Below are 24,670 nucleotides of genomic sequence, written 5' to 3' on the forward strand. Positions count from 1 at the left end.
CAAAGCTGTTGAAAAGAAAGAGTGGGAGATGGTCAACAGTGACCTTATACATATCTTGGAGCAACAAGCGGGCACAGCAGTGGAAAAGCTTGAAAGGACGGGCAACACAATCTACAGCTACGGAGAAGAACGGTTCGGGTGAGTAAAGGGAGAGGTGGAAAGAAATTACCAACACCAATCAAGTCCAGGAGGCAGCAGGAGATCGAGAGGCTAATCAGTTGAAAAAGCAATGGAAAAAAGCAATTGACGCAGAGAGAGAAGGTCTCATGCTACTCCAAGAGGACATCAAGAGCCGATTGGCAACCTTGCGAAAAGCAGAGAACTTGAGGAAACTTCGCAAGAAGAAAGAACACACAAGAACACGGTTCTACAAAGACCCTTTCAAGTTCATCAAAGACCTCTTTGCAAAGGAAAAAAGTGGAACTTTGAAAACATCAAAACGGGAATTGGAGGAACACCTGGAAAAGGCCCACCAAGACACGAAAAGGCATGAGCAGTTAGTCATCCCACATGACATCCCGCCTATTCAACCATCTGAATTCAACCTGGACACCAGCCCTCCAAGATGGAAAGAGGTAGAGAACACTGTCTGGCGAGCAAGAGCAGCATCAGCTCCGGGGCCAAACGGAGTACCATACAAGCTCTACAAGAACGCACCGGATGTGTTACGCTTTCTATGGATGCTCATGAGGGTGGTGTGGAAGAAGCAAACAATACCTAAGGCGTGGCGAAGGGCCGGCGGCGTGCTAATACCTAAAGAAAAGGATGCGTCAGACATCAGCCAATTCCGGCCAATATGTCTCCTCAACGTCGAGGGAAAAATCTTTTTCAGCATTGTATCACAAAGGCTGTCCACCTATCTGGTAACAAACAAGTATATTGATAGGTACACAAAATTGCTGGGGAAACTCAGCGGGTGCAGCAGCATCTATGGAGCGAAGGAAATAGGCGACGTTTCGGGCCGAAACCCTTCTTAAGACTATATTGATACATCTATATATTGTTATATAGAAGTATATTGATACATCTGTACAGAAAGCAGGAATTCCAGGATTTTCGGGCTGCTTGGAGCATACAAGCATGATCTGGCACCAGATCCAAGCAGCTAAGAAGGAGAAGAGAGACCTACATGTGATCTTCCTCGATCTGGCCAATGCATTTGGTTCAGTTCCCCATGAACTCCTTTGGGAATCTTTTGCCTTTTTCCATGTACCAGAGCTCATCACCACACTGGTCAAGAGCTATTTCCAAGACCTGCAGCTGTGCTTCACAACAGCTGACTTCAGTACAACATGGCAACGCTTGGAAGTAGGCATCATGGCAGGCTGCACAGTCTCACCCTTGGCCTTTACAATGGCCATGGAAGTCATCATCAGGGCCTCAAAATGGGTGGTGGGCGGTGAACGAACCAGAGCTGGGCTCCGTCTGCCACCCATCAGGGCATACATGGACGACATGACAACACTAACCACTACTGCAGCATGCACCAAGCGGCTACTTGGAAAGCTGCAGGAGAAGATCAAGTGGGCCCGAATGAAAATCAAACCAAGTAAATCTCAAAGCATCTCCATAGTCAAGGGGGTGCTTAGAGACACAAGGTTCTGTATCGGTGACGACCCAATACCAACAGTGTCTGAACAGCCAGTTAAAAGCCTGGGCAGATGGTACAACGCAAGTCTCAAGGACAAAGAGCAGATGCAACAACTAAGGCAAGAAATTGTCAACGGCCTGGAGAACATCAATCAGACCCTACTGCCTGGGAAACTGAAGCTCTGGTGCCTACAGTTTGGACTCCTTCCTCGGACAATGTGGCCACTGACCGTTTATGAAGCCCCAATAACAACTGTGGAAAAGATGGAGCGAACCATAACTTCATACGCGAAGAAATGGCTCGGGGTCCCACGATGTCTAACTAACATCGGCCTATATGGCAAAGGGGTCCTGGAACTACCTCTCACTAGTCTAATAGAGGAATACAAGTGTTCTAAAGTAGGACTTCAGATGACACTGAGGGACTCTAGAGACAAGACCATCAGTGCTGTTGCGCCGCCCCTAGTAACTGGCCGGAAGTGGACACCATCTGATGCAGTACAGCAAGCTTCATCAGCCCTGAGACACAAAGACATCGTGGGGCAAGTCCAGCAGGGAAGAGGAGGCTTTGGCCTTACGACAAGTAAACCAACTTGGCGAAAAGCCACAACATCAGAGCGGAGGACATTGGTGGTCGAGGAGGTGCGGCGACAGGAGGAGGCCGCAAGAAGTGCAAAGGCGGTCTCTCTTGCCAAACAGGGGCAATGGATGCAGTGGGAAGGTGTGGAGCGGAGGAAGATCAGCTGGAAAGAACTATGGGAAATGGAAGCAAGCAAGATCAGCTTCATCATCAGAGCGACTTATGACGTGCTTCCATCACCAAAGAACCTCCATCAGTGGTACGGCGAGGATCCAACCTGTGCCCTCTGCCCAACTCTTGCGACCCTCAAACACATCATGGTAGGCTGCAAGACCAGCCTCACGCAAGGGAGATACACGTGGCGGCATAATCAGGTACTAAAAAGCCTGGCATCAGCCCTTGAGAACAGGCGGTGTGCGACCAACTCCTTGCCTCCGAGAGCAAGCAACCCCCCCCCCCCCCCCCCCCCCCCAAGGGCAACAACCTTTGTCCGAGAAGGACAGAAAACATCTAAACATCCTTCCACCAGATCAGAAGAAGGAAACCTATGCAGGGCCCGCGACTGGAGGATGCTGGCGGACATCGGCCGACAACTAGTTTTTCCACCTGAAATTGCTTCCACCAACCTCAGGCCAGACTTGGTGTTCTGGTCCCCTTCACAGAAGACTGCTTACATCATAGAGCTCACAGTTCCATGGGAGAACTCTGTTGAGGAGGCCTATAAGCGTAAGAAGCTGCGCTACGCAGAGCTTGCAGCAGAGGCAACGCAGCGTGGCTGGAACACCAAAGTCTATCCAGTTGAAGTGGGATGCAGAGGATTTGTTGCGTCATCTACCATCAGACTGCTGAAGGAGCTTGGAATCCACGGTCAGGCACTGCGGAAGACCATAAGATCACTCTCAGAGGCGGCTGAAAGAAGCAGCCGGTGGATTTGGCTCAAGTGGAAAGACCCATGCTGGGCCCCAAGTACTTCAGGGTGAATCTTTGGGACAGTTTGACATGGGACACGCGCTGAGGGCTGATCATCCTGCAGTGGGCCGCCCTTGTGGAGGGTGTATAGTGTTAAAAGGCCGAAACACCCAGTGATGCAAGGGTACACTACTGATGATGTGTCCTGTGCCCAACTGTCCTGAAGGTTACCCAGGCCAAGATATACGTATCCCCCCCCCCCGCCCCCCACCGATGTTGAGCATCTACCACTCTCAACAATCAACGAATGTCGTGAAATGCTCCCCACCTATTGGCACAAGGGACTTCTTAACATCTTGTCCTGTGTATTTGATTCTGATGACGCGAGAGTTTAGACAAATCTGGGGGATCTCATTGAAACCTGCCTCATAATGAAAGGCCTAGATAGAGACGATGTGGAGAGGATATTTCCAGTTGTGGGAGAGTCCTGGACCAGATGGCACAGGCTCAGAATAAATGGATGTACGTTTATGATGAGGAGATGAGTGATGAGGAGGCATGTCTTTAGCTAGAGGATGGTAAACCCATGGAATCCATAGCCACAGACAGCATTGCAGACCAGGTCATTGGATATTGTAATAAATTCTACAGATTCAAGCAACTCACATCATATGCCAGAACTAGAAGTGGCCATTTCAGCTTCAAGTCAAGTAATATTGCTTTAGATTCTTTATCTCCACTAGCAGCCTGACCTGCTCTGCATTTCCCAGAGCTCTGCAGTTACGTTACTTTGTTCTTTTATTCTCTCACTGACAGTCTTCATTAACCTAGTAACCAGATAACCATGTGCAGCTTGTCCCCCACGTAATCCCTGGCTCATCTGGTCAGACCTTCCCTTTGTACGTATCCATCCCCCTCCACACTCCCTGCAACTTGAAATCAACTTGTTTTCTCACCTCCAGTTCAGACGAGGAGTCTTCCAGGTTAAATATCAAACTCTCTTTCTTTCCATAGATGCTGCTTAACCTGCTGACTATTTGTGTTTTTATTTCAGATTTCCAACATCTGTATGATTTTCAATCTCTTCTCTTACCTTCCCAAACTGTCGCAAAAGTTGGATCAAAGCTCCTTTTCCAAAAGGATTGGTGAGGCTCGCGTGAAAGGCAAGAGTTGGATAATCGTGGGATAGCACGGCAACCCATCGTTTCTAGGAGAGAATAAAATACTTTAAAATCTTGTTAAAAAATGACATGTGGAATTACACTTTCCTTTCATATACTTTATCAATAAATATTGTAGAAGTTTCATTCTAAACGGATCATTAACTATGTTATCTCAATGGTTCAATCATATCAAAAAGCACCAATAGACCAGCAGAGAATCATTTAGAACCCAGATTGACTAATGGGGCATTGGAAACCAACCCCAGGCAAGGAACTGATCGTACTGCCACAAGAATAATTATCCATCAACGCCAACTGCAGTCATTTCTATGCTGCCAATATGCTTAGGGATCTGACTCCAGGTTGCATTGAAACCAACAGGTTTGAAAGGTTGCCAAATTACTAAATATGGAGTGTTAATATTGCACACCAATCCAACCGTATGTATTTACTTGGGGATTTTGGGCTAGTGCACGTAAATAGGCCAGATGAGCATAATGTCACTAAATACACCAAAACTTTGTACAATAAAACTTTGATAATCCACTATCGGGCTATTCAGAAATCCTAATGGCTTAGCAGCTTACGTAGAAACAGGCCGTTTGTCCCAACTTGCCAATGCTGATCAAGATGCCCAATCCACATTAATCCAACCTGCCTGCGTTCAGCCCGCATCCCTCTAATCCTTTCCTAACCATGTACTTGTCCAAATGGCTTTTATATACTGTGACAAAAGGTTGCCCCTCACGTTCCTATTAAATCTTTCTCCTCTCACCTTCAACCAATGTCTTCTGGTTCTTGATTCCTCTAGTCTGGGTAAAACACTCTGTACATATACCCTATCTATTTCTCTGAATGATATTATGCATCTCTATAAGATCACTCCTCTACTGCTCAACCTCTCCCTAAGGTACTGGAAGACAGAAGGTGGGTGACGGTGAGAAAGGGAGGGAAGCATGGAATGCAAACGTCCCCGGGTGTTGTACCTCTTGTGAACCCACGTAGAAGCTGTCGGGACAGAAGACGTTATTACACCGAGCGGCGGACTGGCTTGCGAAGCAAAAAGGGCTGTTGAGCCAAAACCAAAGAGGCCAACGTCAGGCAACGCCATTGTAGTGGGAGACTCCATTGTAAGAGGTACGGACAGGGGTTTCTGCGGCAACAGACGGGATTCGAGGATGGTGTGCTGCCTTCCTGGTGCCAGGATCCAGGATGTCATGGACAGAGTGCAGAAAATCCTCAAGGGCGAAGGTGGACAGCCAGAAGTTTGTAGTACATGTCGGCACAAACAACGTTGGAAAGAAGGGGATGAATATTCTGCAGCGTGACTTTAGAGAGCTCGGAAAAATGCTGAAAAGCAGGACCTCCAGGGTTGTTATCTCCGGGTTGCTTCCAGTTCCTCGTGCTGGCGAGAGCAGGAACAGGGAGATACGGGACCTGAATGTGTGGCTGAAGAACTGGTGCACGGGGCAGGGATTTAGATTCTTAGATCACTGGGATCTGTTTTGGAGTAAGGGGGAACTGTACAAAAGGGACGGATTGCATCTTAACAGGTGGGGGACCAGCATTCCGGCAGGCAGGTTTGCCACTGCTACACGGGTGGTTTTGAACTGAATAAGGGGGGTGGGGTGTCAAATGGGATAGTCGAGGATGGAGTTAAAGGGAAAGGGTTTCTTAAATGGGTGAGCAGAGAGACAGAGAGGTGTAAAATGAGGGTAGAAGCAATAGGTAGCAAGGTGAAAAGTAAAAGTGGCAGGCAGACAAATCCAGGGCAAAAATCAAAAAGGGCCACTTTTCAACATAATTGTATAAGGGGTAAGAGTGTTGTAAAACCAAGCCTGAAGGCTTTGTGTCTCAATGCAAGGAGCATTCGTAATAAGGTGGATGAGTTGAATGTGTAGATAGCTATTAATGACTATGATATAGTTGGGATCACCGAGACATGGCTACAGGGTGACCAAGGCTGGGAGCTGAACATCCAGGGATATTCAATATTCAGGAGGGATAGACAGAACGGAAAAGGAGGTGGGGTAGCGTTGCAGGTTAGAGAGGAGATTAACGCAATAGAAAGGAAGGACATTAGCTTGGAGGATGTGGAATTGATATGGGTAGAGCTGCGAAACACTAAGGGGCAGAAAGCGCTGTGGGAATTGTGTACAGGCCACCTAACAGTAGTAGTGGAGTTGGGGATGGCATCAAACAGGAAATTAGAAATGTGTGCAACAAAGGTAAAACAGTTATAATGGGTGACTTCAATTTACATATAGATTGGGTGAATCAAATTGGCAGGGGAGCTGAGGAAGAGGATTTCTTGGAATGTATGCGGGATAGTTTTCCCAACATGTAGAGGAACCAACAAGAGCGCAGGCTATTCTAGACTGGGTATTGAGTAATGAGGAAGGGTTAGTTAGCAGTCTTTGTTGTGCGTGGCCCCTTGGGCAAGTGTGACCATAATATGGTTGAGTTCTTCATTAGGATGGAGAGTGACATAATTAATTCAGAAACAAGGGTTCTGAACTTAAAGAAAGGTAACTTTGAGGGTATGAGACGTGAATTGGCCAAGATAGACTGGCAAATGATTCTTAAAGGGTTGACGGTGGATATGCAATGGAAGGCATTTAAAGACTGCATGGATGAACTACACCAATTGTTCATCCCAGTTTGGCAAAATAATAAATCAGGGAAGGTAGTACACCCGTGGATACAAGGGAAATCAGGTATAGTATCAAAACAAAAGACGAAGCATACAAATGAGCCAGAAAAAGCAGCCTACCCGAGGACTGGGAGAAATTCAGAGTCCAGCAGAGGAGGACAAAGGGCTTAATTAGGAAAGGGAAAATAGATTATGAAAGAAAACTGTCAGGGTACATAAAAACTGACTTGCAAAAGTTTTTATAGACATGTGAAGAGAAAAAGATTAGTTAAAACAAATATAGGTCCCTTTCAGTCAGAAACAAGTGGGTAACAAGGACATGGCAGACCAATTGAATAACTACTTTGGTTCCGTCTTCACTAAGGAAGACATAAATAATATGCCGGAAATAGCAGGGAACCGATGGAGGAACTGAGTGAAATCCAGGTTAGCCGGGAAGTGGTGTTAGGTAAATTGAATGGATTAAAGGCCGATAAATCCCCAGGGTCAGATAGGCTGCATCCCTGAGTACTTAAGGAAGTAGCCCCATAAATAGTGGATGCATTAGTGATAATTTTTCAAAACTCTTCAGATTCTGGAGTAGTTCCTGAGGATTTTAGGGTAGCTAATATAACCATATAACAATTACAGCACGGAAACAGGCCATCTCGGCCCTACAAGTCCGTGCCGAACAATTATTTTCCCTTAGTCCCACCTGCCTGCACTCATACCATAACCCTCCATTCCCTTCTCATCCATATGCCTATCCAATTTATTTTTAAATGATACCAACGAACCTGCCTCCATCACTTCCACTGGAAGCTCATTCCACACCGCTACCATTCTCTGAGTAAAGAAGTTCCCCCTCATGTTACCCCTAAACTTCTGTCCCTTAATTCTGAAGTCATGTCCTCTTGTTTGAATCTTCCCTATTCTCAAAGGGAAAAGCTTGTCCACATCAACTCTGTCTATCCCTCTCATCATTTTAAAGACCTCTATCAAGTCCCCCCTTAACCTTCTGCGCTCCAGTGAATAAAGACCTAACTTATTCAACCTTTCTCTGTAACTTAGTTGTTGAAACACAGGCAGCATTCTAGTAAATCTCCTCTGTACTCTCTATTTTGTTGACATCCTTCCTATAATTGGGCGACCAAAATTGTACACCATACTCCAGATTTGGTCTCACCAATGCCTTGTACAATTTTAACATTACATCCCAGCTTCTATACTCAATGCTCTGATTTATAAAGGCTAGCATACCAAAAGCTTTCTTTACCATCCTGTCTATATGAGATTCCACCTTCAAGGAACTATGCACGGTTATTCCCAGATCCCTCTATTCAACTGCATTCTTCAATTCCCTACCATTTACCATGTACGTACTATTTTGATTTGTCCTGCCAAGGTGTAGCACCTCACATTTATCAGCATTAAACTCCATCTGCCATCTTTCAGCCCATTCTTCCAAATGGCCTAAATCACTCTGTAGACTTTGGAAATCCTCTTCATTATCCACAACACCCCCTATCTTGGTATCATCTGCATACTTACTAATCCAATTTACCACACCTTCATCCAGATCATTGATGTACATGACAAACAACAAAGGACCCAACACAGATCCCTGAAGCACCACACTAGTCACCTGCCTCCAACCCGACAAACAGCCATCCACCATTACCCTCTGGCGTTTCCCATTCAGCCACTGTTGAATCCATCTTGCTACTCCTGCATTTATACCCAACAGTTGAACCTTCTTAACCAACCTTCCATGAGGAACCTTGTCAAAGGCCTTACTAAAGTCCATATAGACAACATCCACTGCTTTACCCTCGTCAATTTCCCTAATAACCTCTTCAAAAAATTCAAGAAGATTAGTCAAACATGACCTTCCAGGCACAAATCCATGTTGACTGTTCCTAATCAGACCCTGTTTATCCAGATGCTTATATATATTATCTCTAAGTATCTTTTCCATTAATTTGCCCACCACTGAAGTCAAACTAACAGGTCTATAATTGCTAGGTTTACTCTTAGAACCCTTTTTAAACAATGGAACAACATGCGCAGTACGCCAATCCTCGGGGACTATTCCCGTTTCTAATGACATTTGAAATATTTCTGTCATAGCCCCGGCTATTTCTACACTAACTTCCCTCAATGTCCTAGGGAATATCCTGTCAGGACCTGGAGACTTATCCACTTTTATATTTTTCAAAAGTGTCAGTACTTCTTTTACTTTGAAACTCATAGTATCCATAGCTACTCTACTAGTTTCCCTTACCTCACATAATTCAATATCCTTCTTCTTGGTGAATACCGAAGAAAAGAAATTGTTCAATATCTCCCCCATCTCTTTTGGCTCTGCAGATAGCTGTCCACTCTGTCTCTCCAATGGACCAATTTTATCCCTCGTTATCCTTTTGCTATTAATATAGCTGTAGAAACCTTTTGGATTTACTTTCACCTTACTTGTCAAAGCAACCTCATATCTTCTTTTAGCTTTTCTAATTTCTTTCTTTAGATTCTTTTTACATTCCTTATACTCAAGCACCTCATTTACTTCATGCTGCCTATAATTATTGTAGATCTCCCTCTTTTTCCGAACAAGATGTCCAATTTCCCTTGAAAACCAGGGCTCTTTTCAATTTTTACTGTTTCCTTTCAACCGAACAGGAACATAAAGATTCTGTACTCTTAAAATGTCCCCTTTAAATGTCCTCCATTTCTCTTCTACATCCTTCCCATAAAACAAAATGTCCCAGTTCACTCCTTTTAAATCATTTCGCATCTCATCAAAGTTAGCCTTTCTCCAATCAAAAATCTCAACCTTAGGTCCAGTTCTGACCCTCTCCATAATTATATTGAAACTAATGGTATTGTGATCACTGGACCCAAAGTGCTCCCCAACGCATACCTCCGCCACCTGTCCCGTCTCATTTCCTAACAGGAGGTCCAGCACTGCCCCTCCTCTAGTAGGTACCTCTATGTATTGCTGCAAAAAACTATCCTGCACACATTTTACAAACTCCAAACCATCCAGCCCATTTACAGAATGTGTTTCCCAGTCTATATGTGGAAAGTTGAAATCTCCCACAATCACTACCTTAATATAACCCCACTTTTTAAAAAGGGAGGCAGAGAGAAAACGGGGAACTACAGACCAGTTAGTCTAACATCGGTGGTGGGGAAACTGCTAGTTAGTCAGTTATTAAAGATGGGATAGCAGCACATTTGGAAAGTGGTCAAATCATTAGACAAAGTCAGCATGGATTTATGAAAGGTAAATCATGTCTGACGAATCTTATAGAATTTTTGAGGATGTAACTAGTAAAGTGGATAAGGGAGAACCAGTGGATGTGTTATATCTGGACTTTCAGAAGGCTTTCGACAAGGTCCCACATAAGAGATTAGTATACAAACTTAAAGCACACGATATTGGGGATTTAGTATTGATGTGGATAGAGAACTGGCTGGCAGACAGGAAGCAAAGAGTAGGAGTAAACGGGTCCTTTTCAGAATGGCAGGCAGTGACTAGTGGGATACCGCAAGGCTCAGTGCTGGGACCTCAGCTATTTACAATATATATTAATGATTTGGACGAGGGAATTGAATGCAATATCTCCAAGTTTGCGGATGACACGAAGCTGGGGGGCAGTGTTAGCTATGAGGAGGATGCTAGGAGGCTGCAAGGTGACTTGGATAGGCTGGGTGAGTGGGAAAATGCATGGCAGATGCAGTATAATGTGGATAAATGTGAGGTTATCCACTTTGGTGGCAAAAACAGGAAAGTAGACTATTATTTGAATGGTGGCCGATTAGGAAAAGGGGAGATGCAACGAGACCTGGGTGTAATGGTACACCAGTCATTGAAAGTAGGCATGCAGGTGCAGCAGGCAGTGAAGAAAGCGAATGGTATGTTAGCATTCATAGCAAAAGGATTTGAGTATAGGAGCAGGGAGGTTCTACTGCAGTTGTACAGGGTCTTGGTGAGACAACACCTGGAGTATTGCGTACAGTTTTGGTCTCCTAATCTGAGGAATGACATTCTTGCCATAGAGGGAGTACAGAAAGGTTCACCAGACTGATTCCTGGGATGTCAGGACTTTCATATGAAGAAAGACTGGATAGACTCGGCTTGTACTTGCTAGAATTTAGAAGATTGAGGGGGGATCTTATAGAAACTTACAAAATTCTTAAGGGGTTGGACAGGGGTTGGGGAAGTCCGGAAGTTCAGAAGTCCAGAACAAGGGGTCACAGTTTAAGGATAAGGGGGAAATCTTTTAGGACCGAGATGAGAAAAACATTTTTCACACAGAGAGTGGTGAATCTCTGGAATTCTCTTCCACAGAAGGTAGTTGAGGCCAGTTCATTGGCTTTATTTAAGAGGGAGTTAGATGTGACCCTTGTGGCTAAAGGTATCAGGGGGTATGGAGAGAAGGCAGGTACAGGATACTGAGTTGGATGATCAGCCATGATCATATTGAATGGCGGTGCAGGCTCGAAGGGCCGAATGGCCTACTCCTGCACCTATTTTCTATGTTTCTATACCTTAGGCCCTCAAGACCTGGTAAATGGGAAGCGTTTCTGCATTTCCCTGAAACCCACTCAAGCCCAGTTCCTGTGCTCCCTTTAAACTAATGGGGTTCACTGAAAAAGGTATCACTATTGTGTAACATTGCAAGCTAAATATAAAGCTTTGTTACACAATAGGGGGTGGGGTAGCTCTGTTGGTGAGGAATGAAATTCAGTCCCTTGCAAGGGGTGACATTGAAACAGGAGATGTGGAGTCAGTATGGATAGAATTAAGGAATTGTAAGGGTAAAAATACCCTAATGGGACATATCTACAGGCCCCCAAACAGTAGTCTGGACATAGGGAGCAAGTTGAATCAGGAGTTAAATTGGCATGTAGCAAAGGTAATGCTGTGGTTGTTATGGGAGATTTCAACATGCAGGTAGACTGGGAAAATCAGGTTGGTACTGGACCCCAAGAAAGGGACTTTGTAGAGTGCCTTTGTGATGGATTCTTAGAGCAGCTTGTATTGGAGCCAACAAGGGAGAAGGCAATTCTGGATTTAGTGTTATGTAATGAACCGGAGTTGATAAAGGAACTTGAGGTTAATGAGCCATTAAGAAGTAGTGACCATAATATGTTCAGGTTTAATCTACAATTGGAGAGGGAGAAGGGTAGATCGGAGGTGTCAGTTTTACAGTTGAATAAAGGGGACTATAGGGCCATGAGGGAGGAGCTGGCCAAAGTTGACTGGAAAGATACCCTAGCAGGGATGACAGTGGAACAACAATGGCAGGTATTTCTAGGAATAATACAGAATGTGCAGGATCAGTTCATTCCTAGGAGGAAGAAAGATTCCAAGGGGAGTAAGGGGTGACCGTGGCTGACAAGGGACGTCAGGGACAGAATAAAAATAAAAGAGAAGAAGTTCCAACGTAGCAAAGATGAGCGGAAAGCAAGAAGATTGGGTAATGTTTAAAGAGCAGCAGAAGATAACTAAAAATACAATACGGGGAGAAAAGATGAGGTACGAAGGTAAGCTAGCCAAGAATATAAAGGAGGATAGTAAAAGCTTCTTTAGGTATGTGAAGAGGAAAAAATTAGTTAATGCCAAAGTTGGACCCTTGAAGACCGAAAAAGGTGAATTGATTATGGGGAACAAGAAAATGGCAGATGAGTTGACCAGGTACTTTGGATCCGTCTTCATTAAGGAGGACACACAAAATCTTCCTGATATAGTAGTGGCCAGAGGATCTGGGGTGACGGAGGAACTGAAGGAAATTCACATTAGGCAGGAAATGGTTTTGGGTAGACTGATGGGACTGAAGGCTGATAAATCTCCAAACATACAAGATTGTTTAGGTTTGGACACGCTAGAGGCAGGAAACATGCATCCCAGGATACTTAAGGTACTCTAGAAATCCTGGATGCATTGGTGATAATTTTCCAATGTTCTATAGACTCAGGATCAGTTCCTGTGGATTGGAGATTAACTAATGTAATCCCACTTTTTAAGAAAGGCGGGAGAGAGAAAACAGGGAATTATGGACCAGTTAGCCTGACATCGGTGGTGGGGAAGATGCTGGAATCAATTATAAAAGATAAAATAGCCGCACATTTGAATAGCAGTAACAGGATCGGTCAGAGTCAGCATGGATTTACGAAGGGGAAATCATGCCTGACTAATCTTCTGGATTTTTTTGAAGATGTAACTAGGAAAATGGACAAGGGAGAGCCAGTGGATGTAGTGTACGTGGACTTTCAGAAGGCATTTGATAAGGTCCCATATAGAAGATTAGTGGGCAAAATTAGGGCACATGGTATTGGGGGTAGAGTGCTGACATGGATAGAAAATTGGTTGGCAGACAGTGACTAGTGGGGTACCGCAAGGCTCGGTGCTGGGATATTTACAATATACATCAATGATTTGGATGAAGGGATTCAAAGTAACATTAGCAAATTTGCAGATGACACAAAGCTGGGTGGCTGTGTGAACTGTGAGGACGATGCTATGAAAATGCAGGGTGACTTGGACAGGTTGGGGGAGTGGGCAGATGCATGGCAGATTAAGTTTAATGTGGATAAATGTGAGGTTATCCACTTTGGTATAAAAAACAGGAAGGCAGATTACTATCTAAATGACGTCAAGTTGGGAAAAGGGGAAGTGCAGCGGAATCTGGGGTCCTTGTTCATCAGTCTATGAAAGTAAGCATGCAGGTACAGCAGGCAGTGAAGAAAGCAAATGGCATGTTGGCCTTTATAACACGAGGAGTCGAGTATAGGAGCAAAGAGGTCCTTCTGCATTTGTACAGGGCCCCAGTGAGACCACACCTGGAGCATTGTGTGCAGTTTTGGTCCCCTAATTTGAGGAAGGACATTCTTGCTATTGAGGGAGTGCAGCGTAGGTTTACAAGGTTAATTCCCGGGATGGCGAGACGTTAATATGCTGAAAGAAAGGAGCGACAGGGCTTGTACACTCTGGAGTTTAGAAAGATGAGAGGGTATCTTATTGAAACATATAAGATTTTACTTCAGAGTCACGTGAGTGACTACGTGAAGAACCCCGCTTACGACGCATGCGTGTCATATCGCTACACGCATTCGAACTCGTCATCGCTGGAGGAAGGACGTTCCTACAAATGGGCTGGGGTTGAACCTGCAACACGAACGTAAGGGAACTTCGTTTTCTTTACTTACCCTTTTTTATCTAGAAGGCTGATGAAGCTGGCTGGGGAGAGTCTGCAGATTTGCAGGCAGCCAGCAGCGGCCGGGGCCCGTTAATTGCTTTTAAACAGGAACGGAGCCGACTTTAGCGCTAGGACAACGGTCACTGGAGCAGTTTTCCCGACAACCCGGAAACAGCCCCACAAGTCGTTTAGTGGATTTAATAATTCATGGGTCCGAGGGGCTGGAAGGTGTGGAACTGGCGCGTTAACAGGGGTTCCGCAGGTCTAAAAATAGCGGCAAGCGGTCAGTGCCCGAGAGCACAGAGTACACGTTGGACCCGCTGGAGCACCGCAGAGGCAGGGGGGGGAAACAGACAGCAGCAACAGGCTGAACTCCCGTAATGGGAATAGCTGTGCCAGACTTAACCCCCCCCCCGACTTTTGCTCCCGGGTTTTCGCGCCCGACTTTTGCTCCCGACTTTCCCTCCCGATTTTTGCTCCCAACTTCGCTCCCGCGCAGGCCCCGGCTTGGCGGGAGAGGTAGGCATAATCAGAGTCGTTGACTTCGAGGAGTCCGACTCTGAATAGCCGCGAGCGACCAGTGCCCGTGCGCACTGGGGGTCGGTTGGAGGGGTTTTAGGAGCAGCCACGAGCGGACAGAGCAGCAGGGAGCGAGAGGCACAGCAACAAATGTCGACACCACCATCTCCCAATAAGGGAGCGAGTGCAAATCACACCAAAACGGGTGGAAGAAAGAAAGAATCAGCACCACCATCTCCCGAAAGGGAGCGAGTGCAAATCACACCAAAACAGCTGGAGGAGCTCCTCCATGGTGGCAGTCCCAGAAATATGGAGGCTAGCCACAGTGGGCAAAAGGTAAGTCCCACAGCGGTACCCCGTGTGGGGCCGCAAGATATCTCTTACTCCTCGGAGGAGAGTGGGCAGGACCAAATTTGGTCAGACCCTGACCAAGGCACAGGTTTACATAACCCTGAAGGAGGGGAGAAAGTGGACTCTGCATTTCACCCTGTGTAGGAAATGGACAGAGCAACGCGTAGAAAGGCTGTAAAGAAGCTGCAGGACGTCAGTGGCGAAGATGCCGGGGACCTGCAGCAGCAGCCGCCGGCACAGGCAACTTGTATGGAGACATCAGCTGTGCCTGATTTAAACCCCGCGCCGGGAAAATCAAATCCTAGACCGGGCGGGAAGGCAAAGCGCAAAGTACATCACTGCGAAAGTGATGTGGAGAATAAGCCTCCGGATAATATGTCATTAGGATAATATGTCATCCGGCTCTCAAATGTCATTAGAAACGGGAATAGTGCCGGAGGATTGGCGTACTGCGCATGTTGTTCCATTGTTTAAAAAGGGGTCTAAGAGTAAACCTAGCAATTATAGACATGTTAGTTTGACGTCAGTGGTGGGCAAATGAATGGAAAGAATACTTAGAGATAATATATATAAGCATCTGGATAAACAGGGTCTGATTAGGAACAGTCAACATGGATTTGTGCCTGGAAGGTCATGTTTAACTAATCTTCTTGAATTTTTTGAAGATGTTACTCGGGAAATTGATGAGGGTAAAGCAGTGGATGTTGTGTATATGGACTTCAGTAAGGCCTTTGACAAGGTTCCTCATGGAAGGTTGGTTAAGAAGGTTCAATGGTTGGGTATTAATGGTGGAGTAGCAAGATGGATTCAACAGTGGCTGAATGGGAGATGCCAGAGAGTAATGGTGGATGGTTGTTTGTCAAGTTGGAGGCCAGTGACGAGTGGGGTGCCACAGGGGTCTGTGTTGGGTCCACTGTTGTTTGTCATGTACATCAATGATCTGGACGATGGTGTGGTAAATTGGATTAGTAAGTATGCAGATGATACTAAGATAGGTGGGGTTGCGGGTAATGAAGTAGAATGGTAGGGAATTGAAGAATGTAGGTGAACAGAGGGATCTGGGAATAACTGTGCACAGTTCCCTGAAAGTGGAATCTCATGTAGATAGGATGGTAAAGAAAGCTTTTGGTGTGCTGGCCTTTATAAATCAGAGCATTGAGTATAGAAGTTGGGATGTAATGTTAAAATTGTACAAGGCATTGGTGAGGCCAATTCTGGAGTATGGTGTACAATTTTGGTCGCCTAATTATAGGAAGGATGTCAACAAAATAGAGAGAGTACAGAGGAGATTCACTAGAATGTTGCCTGGGTTTCAGCAACTAAGTTACAGAGAAAGGTTGAACAAGTTAGGGCCAGAGCGACATTCTGTGGGGACACACACACTGGTAACAAAACTCATTAAGGGCATGTTAAAATTAATCCCCAAGAACTAGGTACATTCATATATGGGATGTGAGTTTTGTACTGACCAAGTTAAGAAACTGGTCTCCAGCTACAGCTCTGTCATTACAGAAACTGACTATGTAAACAGTCATGCTGATGGCCTTGGTCACGGCGCAAAGAGTCCAGTCACTACAGAAACTATGGCTGGACAACATGATGATTTCATCAGGGAATTAAACCTGTCATCAATCAAAGGGTCAAACCGAACAGACAGGGGTCAGCAGGCCTAAAAACAAAGTACAGAGCCTATACGACAGATGGTCGTTGCTGTATTATAACTCATTTACTATCATACATGAAGTATGCTAGATCATCAGAGGGAAGAAATGTCACGTTTATTAGCTACTAATAGCCACTCAAAACAGTGACAGTCCAGATCATCTCTAAATGGCTAAGCTAGTCCTGACAAAGGCTGGAGTCGACTCTAAGGAGAAATTAAATCTTACTCTATCAGGGCTGCAGCTACATTGGCAGCTATGATGCTGGACGTACCAATGGACAAAACCCTCAAGACAGTAGAATGGTCAACAGAGGAAACTATCCAACGACTTTATAACAAACCAGTTATTGAACCTGGAAGAATTGCAGAAACAATTTTAAGTTCTGCATATAATTCACCGCATAAATAGGGGCAATAATTGGAATTAATATTTTACAGTTGGGTTTCAATATCGTATTATGTTTAATGATGTTAACATCATTCTCCCCACAACCAAGGCAGTTGTGAAGCATGGACTCGTTCCATGGCATGAGGTCACAGAGCTTTGAAGTCTTCACGTAGTCACTCACGTGACTCCGAAGTAAAATAGTAAGATTAAACGAGAACTTACCAGTTTGAAGTTTGATCTGTATTTTATGAGGAGGAACGTTGAGGGAATACGTGCCCTCCGCTCCCACCCTCGATTAGTCATATCTTAAACTGGTATCTCTTTGATAATCTTACTATATTAGGTCATTATAGTGTTTCTGTGACCTCACACCGCTGCTTTGAAGGATGACACACATGCGTCGTAAGCGGGGTTCTTCACGTATTCCCTCAACGTTCCTCCTTATAAAATACAGATCAAACTTCAAACTGGTAAGTTCTCGTTTAATCTTACTATTGTTTAGGGTTTGGACACGCTAGAGGCAGGAAACATGCTCCCGCTGTTGGGGGAGTCCAGAACCAGGGGCCACAGTTTAAGAATAAGGGGAAAGCCATTTAGAACAGAGACGAGGAAACACTTTTTCTCACAGAGAGTTGTGAGTCTGTGGAATTCTCTGCCTCAGAGGGCAGTGGAGGCCGGTTCTCTGGATAGATAGAGCTAGATGGTGCTCTTAAAGATAGCGGAGTCAAGGGATATGGGGGGAAGGCAGGAACGAGGTACTGATTGGGGATGATCAGCCATGATCCCATTGAATGGCGGTGCTGGCTCGAAGGGCCGAATGGCCTACTCCTGCACCTATTGTCTATTGTTTATTGTCTATTGTCTAAAGCGATTTGAGTTTGCCAGTCTAGATCCATCCAAGTCCGATCTGAGTTTTACTGCTTAATAAACATGAACATTTTGTACACAATCTAGATAATGAACTTATTTTTTTATGTCTTGTTCTAGCAGGGTGTTACTAAAGAAACAGATGGAATAAGACTTTAAAAATCACAATTCCCATTACGTACGTTTGCACATATCGTTGATCCAATACTAATAACAAACAGAAATGTTGAAATTTGAAGATCAGACTCTAATGCTAAACTTGTAAATAAAAAACAATTAACTTACAGTTGCCCAGGTAGGTACAAGGTCACATTTGTTGAACACAAACACTAAATGTTTCCATGGTTTTTCCTTCTTTAAATAAGCTTCTATATGGGGCGAGCGTGTTCCCAATGGATCTCTGGCATCTAACACTTGGATGACAACATCTGATGAATCAATAACCTGAAAAGAAAAAAAACATCAATGTACAAGGAAAACAATACTTTCCAAACCTTAATTCATGATTAACCATATAACAATTACAGCACGGAAACAGGCCATCTCGGCCCTATAAGTCCGTGCCGAACAACTTTTTTCCCTTAGTTCCACCTGCCTGCACTCATACCATAACCCTCCATTCCCTTCTCATCCAAATGCCTATCCAATTTATTTTTAAATGATACCAACGAACCTGCCGCCACCACTTCCACTGGAAGCTCATTCCACACCGCTACCACTCTCTGAGTAAAGAAGTTCCCCCTCATGTTACCCCTAAACTTCTGTCCCTTAATTCTGAAGTCATGTCCTCTTGTTTGAATCTTCCCTATTCTCAAAGGGAAAAGCTTGATCACATCAACTCTGTCTATCCCTCTCATCATTTTAAAGACCTCTATCAAGTCCCCCCTTAACCTTCTGCGCTCCAGAGAATAAAGACCTAACTTATTCAACCTATCTCTGTAACTTAGTTGTTGAAACCCAGGCAACATTCTAGTAAATCTCCTCTGTACTCTCTCTATTTTGTTGACATCCTTCCTATAATTGGGCGACCAAAATTGTACACCATACTCCAGATTTGGTCTCACCAATGCCTTGTACAATTTTAACATTACATCCCAGCTTCTATACTCAATGCTCTGATTTATAAAGGCTAGCATACCAAAAGCTTTCTTTACCACCCTATCTATATGAGATTCCACCTTCAAGGAACTATGCACGGTTATTCCCAGATCCCTCTGTTCAACTGTATTCTTCAATTCCCTACCATTTATCATGTACGTCCAATTTTGATTTGTCCTGCCAAGGTGCAACACCTCACATGTATCAGCATTAAACTCCATCTTCCATCTTTCAGCCCATTTTTCCAAATGGCCTAAATTACTCTGTAGACTTTGGAAATCCTCTTCATTATCCACAACACCCCCTATCTTGGTATCATCTGCATACTTACTAATCCAATTTACCACCCCTTCATCCAGATCATTGATGTACATGACAAACAACAAAGGACCCAACACAGATCCCTGAGGCACCCCACTGGTCACCTGCCTCCAACCCGACAAACAGCCATCCACCATTACCCTCTGGCTTCTCCCATTCAGCCACTGCTGAATCCATCTTGCAATTCCTGCATTTATACCCAACAGTTTAACCTTCTTAACCAACCTTCCATGAGGAACCTTGTCAAAGGCCTTACTAAAGTCCATATAGACAACATCCACTGCTTTACCCTCGTCAATTTCCCTAGTAACCTCTTCAAAAAATTCAAGAAGATTAGTCAAACATGACCTTCCAGGCACAAATCCATGTTGACCGGTCCATAATCAGACCCTGTTTATCCAGATGCTTATATATATTATCTATAAGTATCTTTTCCATTAATTTGCCCACCACTGAAGTCAAACTAACAGGTCTATAATTGCTAGGTTTACTCTTAGAACCCTTTTTAAACAATGGAACAACATGCGCAGTACGCCAATCCTCGGGGACTATTCCCGTTTCTAATGACATTTGAAATATTTCTGTCATAGCCTCTGCTATTTCTACACTAACTTCCCTCAATGTCCTAGGGAATATCCTGTCAGGACCTGGAGACTTATCCACTTTTATATTTTTCAAAAGTGTCAGTACTTCTTTTACTTTGAAACTCATAGTATCCATAACTACTCTACTCGTTTCCCTTACCTCACATAATTCAATATCCTTCTCCTTGGTGAATACCGAAGAAAATAAATTGTTCAATATCTCCCCCATCTCTTTTGTCTCTGCAGATAGCTGCCCACTCTGTTTCTCCAATGGACCAATTTTATCCCTCGTTATCCTTTTGCTATTAATATAGCTATAGAAACCCTTTGGATTTACTTTCACCTTACTTGCCAAAGCAACCTCATATCTTCTTTTAGCTTTTCTAATTTCTTTCTTAAGATTCTTTTTACATTCCTTATACTCCTCAAGCACCTCATTTACTTCATGCTGCCTATAATTATTGTAGATCTCCCTCTTTTTCCGAACAAGATGTCCAATTTCCCTTGAAAACCAGGGCTCTTTCCAATTTTTACTGTTTCCTTTCAACCGAACAGGAACATAAAGATTCTGTACTCTTAAAATTTCCCCTTTAAATGTCCACCATTTCTCTTCTACATCTTTCCCATAAAACAAAATGTCCCAGTCCACTCCTTTTAAATCATCTCGCATCTCATCAAAGTTAGCCTTTCTCCAATCAAAAATCTCAACCCTAGGTCCAGTTCTGACCTTCTCCATAATTATATTGAAACTAATGGTATTGTGATCACTGGACCCGAAGTGCTCCCCAACGCATACCTCCACCACCTGTCCCGTCTCATTTCCTAACAGGATGTCCAGCACTGCCCCTCCTCTAGTAGGTACCTCTATGTATTGCTGCAAAAAACTATCCTGCACACATTTTACAAACTCAAAACCATCCAGCCCATTTACAGAATGTGTTTCCCAGTCTATGTGTGGAAAGTTGAAATCTCCCACAATCACTACCTTGTGCTTACTACTAATATCTGCTATCTCCTTACATATTCAAGAGAGTTTATTGTCATGTGTCCCTGATAGGGCAATGAAATTCTTGCTTTGCTTCAGCACAACAGAACATAGTAGGCATTGACTACAAAACGGATCAGTGTGTCCATATACCATTATGTAAATATATACACACATGAGTAAATAAACTGATAAAGTGCAAATAACAGATAATGGGCTATAAAGTTCAGTTTTGTCCGAGCCAAGTTTAATAGCCTGATGGCTGTGGGGAAGTAGCTATTCCGGAACCTGGTCGTGGCAGCGTTCAGGCTCCTGTACCTTCTACCTGAAGGTAGCAGGGAGATGAGTGTGTGGCCAGGATGGTGTGGGTCCTTGATGATGCTGCCAGCCTTTTTGAGGCAGCGACTGCGATAGATTCCCTCGATGGAAGGGAGGTCAGAGCCGACGATGGACTGGGCAGTGTTTACTACTTTTTGTAGTCTTTTCCTCTCCAGGGCGCTCAAGTTGCCGAACTAATCCAGAATGTCAATACTGCTGAAGATTGTCTCAAAATGCTGGAGTTTCATAAGGACAATCTTCGGGAAAGAGTTGGAAATTGAGGTGGGGGAGAATGGAGACGGTGCAAGGGCCATGGACATTGCCAATATAGGGACGGAGTGATGATCTGCAACAATGGAAAAATCGTAACCAATGAACAAAATAGTCTGAAGAAGGGTTTCGGCCCGAAACGTCGCCTATTTCCTTCGCTCCATAGATGCTGCTGCACCCGCTGAGTTTCCCCAGCAATTTTGTGTAGGCTTCAATACTCTGTTCTGTGTTAGCTCTCTCACAGGCCATGTATGTTGTTGTGAAGGCAAGAAAGTGCTTCATGCTCTTTACCCTTCAATCTTTGTGTCCTAGCAAATGATACACATAAAGGGCCAGTATAAAATCTAACCCATAATTTTTTGGTGCAAGTTGAAATTGTCCACACAAGAGCAAAAGTTGATTGAGAACCCCTCTGTTAAATGGTCTACAAGTGGTTAGGCAAAGGAACTCCTATCTACAGTTATAACAAACCAACAGGGGAGGCATAGTGACACATGTCGTAGAGCTGCTGCCTCACAGCTCCAGTGACACACGTTCAATCCTCACCTCTGGTGCTGTGTAGTGCTCCAGTTTTCTCCAACTTTGTAATTTATTAGCCAAGTATGTAAAAACATACAATGAATACTGATGATGTGAGGATTAGGATTAACTGGCGACTGAAAATTGCTCAAGTGCCAATATCGGGCAGCACATTGGCGCAGCAGTGCCAGAGACCTGGTTTTGATCCTGACTACAGGTGCTGTTTGTACGAAGTTTTACGTTCCCCCAGTGACACCGTGGGGTTTCTCTGGGTGCTCCGGTTTCCTCCCACATTTCAAAGACGTACAGGTTTATAGGTTAATTGGCTTCTGAAAATTGACCCTAGTGAGTAGGATAAAACTAGTGTGCAGGGATTGCTGGTCAGCGCAGACTCGGTGGTTTGAAGGGTCTGCTTCCATGCTATATCACTGAATAGGTGAAGGGACAAATTTGGAGTTGGATGGGGGCGCATAAAGTTGATGGAAATATGAAGAGACAACCAATTACATGTATACCAATGTATACCAATTACACTTGCCTCCATTGATTCCATATTCCTCTGTGCCTTTCTCATTCAAGTATCTGTCCAGATGCCTCTTAAATGTTACCACCTGATGATTCAATGAGTTGTTTGTTCTTTCATCAGACAAACAGAACAGAACACGCTCACTAAACTATGCTCTTAATGGGATGTGAGAAGCAGCATTGAGAATTATAAACGGGGATATAAATGAAAAACAAAATACCTTCTATTTTTATCAATATACACTACTTTATCAACTATGAAAAATATTGTAGTGTCATTCAAAATTAAGTTTGTATAAATTCAATAGGTGATATCTAAAGGTAATATTCTTCAAAATACTCACCTTGTATAGTTCACCCCAAATTCTCTTAGACTGTCCTTTTTTGAAAATTTCTTCTCTAACTTCATCCCTAGACAAAATGAAATTGCCATCATCACAAACAGCATTGCATAAAAACTTTCAAATTCCCATCCATGTAAACATCATTTTGACTGAGACAAAAAGTGACATTCTCTAATTGTTGGCAAGCTCTCATTCCTGGCATGTTGCAGCCTGTAGAATAGTGGGCATACCTTCAACATTCAAACTGCTGACGTTCCTCACTACTCATATGGACTCTGCAGCCAAGATTTGCTTTACCAGAGCCAGAAAGGCAACAACATTATGAAAGCTTAAGTGAAATAAAGCATGCAACCAGTATTGATGTCTGTTTATGTAAATATGGAATAAGAAACAATTCAAAACATAAGTACCAGAGGATTCTAGTTTTTCCATAAAGTCTAATGAGAAAAACTTTTAATAGACAATATCTCTGAAATTGTATATGTCATGCTTGGACTTGGTTACTAAAATATTTATGTCATCCAAAAGAACTAACAATAAACCTGAAGTAAACATTATTCTGGATTTGAGAAAGTCAATTGTTTATGATTTCCTCACCGTACTCCAGTATCTTCCACCACCAAATCTCGGTCTTTTTCCAGATCATAATCTTTCGCTGATGTTTCAGCTTTTTCCACCAGACTATGTACATCACATACACTAAGATTTGGTCTTTTTCGCTGCGCTTTGGGACCAAACGTTGTTTCAAATGTTTCTGTATCCAGAATATGTACTTTTGAATTCTGCAATCAAACATTTCTGCTTTTAGCACTTGTGCAGATACAAATTCTTCAACACGTAGAGCAGATACATATAGACAAATAAGGACAGGTTCAGTGGATAATGGTTGACATAGCCCCATGCTGAACCTCGTGAATCAGATGCTCACGTTAAAATTAGCCACAATAATGCTGAGTTGATGATAAAAACAAACAACTGTCCTGGATCATTCATCCCAAAACATTATGAAATTCAGGCAGGTTTTGTAAGAAAGGAGAAAACACTACCAGACTATGCACTATTATCTACCCTTCTACCAGGGTTAGAGATTTATGAACATGTACACTTGTGAACACATGTATACAGTGATTCCCACTGATTATTACTTGACAAACGTGACTATAAAGTAGTGGCGAGAGCCCTGCAACATGTATCACCTAAGCTCAGACTGGAAGAGGGCTCATTTGGAAGTACCATGAAGAGTCTGTAAAACAATTGCCTGTCAGAGGTTGTGTAAGAAGGAACTGCAGAGAGACACAAAATGCTGGAGTAACTCAACGGGTCAGGCAGCATTTCTGGAGAAGGGATGGGTGACGTTTCGGGTCGAGACCCTTCATCAGACTGCTGAAGAAGGATCTCGACCCAAAACTTCGTTCTCTCCAGAGATGCTGCCTGACCCGCTGAGTTACTCCAGCATTTTGTATCTATCTTTGTCTGTCAGATGTTGCTACTTTAAAGAACTAGAGAATGAGAATGAAAAAAAAATCAATTTATTATCATTCATATGGATGATAGACCTTGCAAAAACAAAATGAAATAAAAAGCACAAGAACTTAAGACCCAAGATGTTAAGGAAATCACTGGTTGAACTACCTAATCATTACCAGTGAAATAACTACACTTGCAAAGGAATTTCAAGACTTCACCAGTTTGAGCTCAACCCATGAGGAACTCATTTAACAATCATCTTTTGTTTTGACTATGACATTTTCATTGAACCATGGTCAAAAAAAGTGAAGAATGTTTTACAACATCCCTCCACCTGAAAGTTCACCTATCCATGTTCTCCAGGGATGCTGTGAT

General features: G+C 43.7%; 1 protein-coding gene across 1 annotated transcript in view; it reads right to left on the reverse strand.

Moving 5' to 3' along the window:
* gnl2 (G protein nucleolar 2) overlaps positions 1–24,670 on the reverse strand; it is an 87,884-nt gene that overhangs the window by 29,582 nt on the left and 33,632 nt on the right. The window contains exons 6-9 of the mRNA XM_033045491.1: positions 23,426–23,610; positions 22,829–22,895; positions 18,150–18,308; positions 4,173–4,286 (exon numbers count right to left, since the gene is read on the reverse strand). Of these exons, the coding sequence (XP_032901382.1) occupies positions 4,173–4,286; positions 18,150–18,308; positions 22,829–22,895; positions 23,426–23,610 (525 nt within the window). The remainder of the gene's footprint in view (positions 1–4,172; positions 4,287–18,149; positions 18,309–22,828; positions 22,896–23,425; positions 23,611–24,670) is intronic.

The sequence above is a fragment of the Amblyraja radiata genome, chromosome 27 (genome assembly GCF_010909765.2).
Source record: "Amblyraja radiata isolate CabotCenter1 chromosome 27, sAmbRad1.1.pri, whole genome shotgun sequence".
NCBI lineage: Eukaryota > Metazoa > Chordata > Chondrichthyes > Rajiformes > Rajidae > Amblyraja > Amblyraja radiata.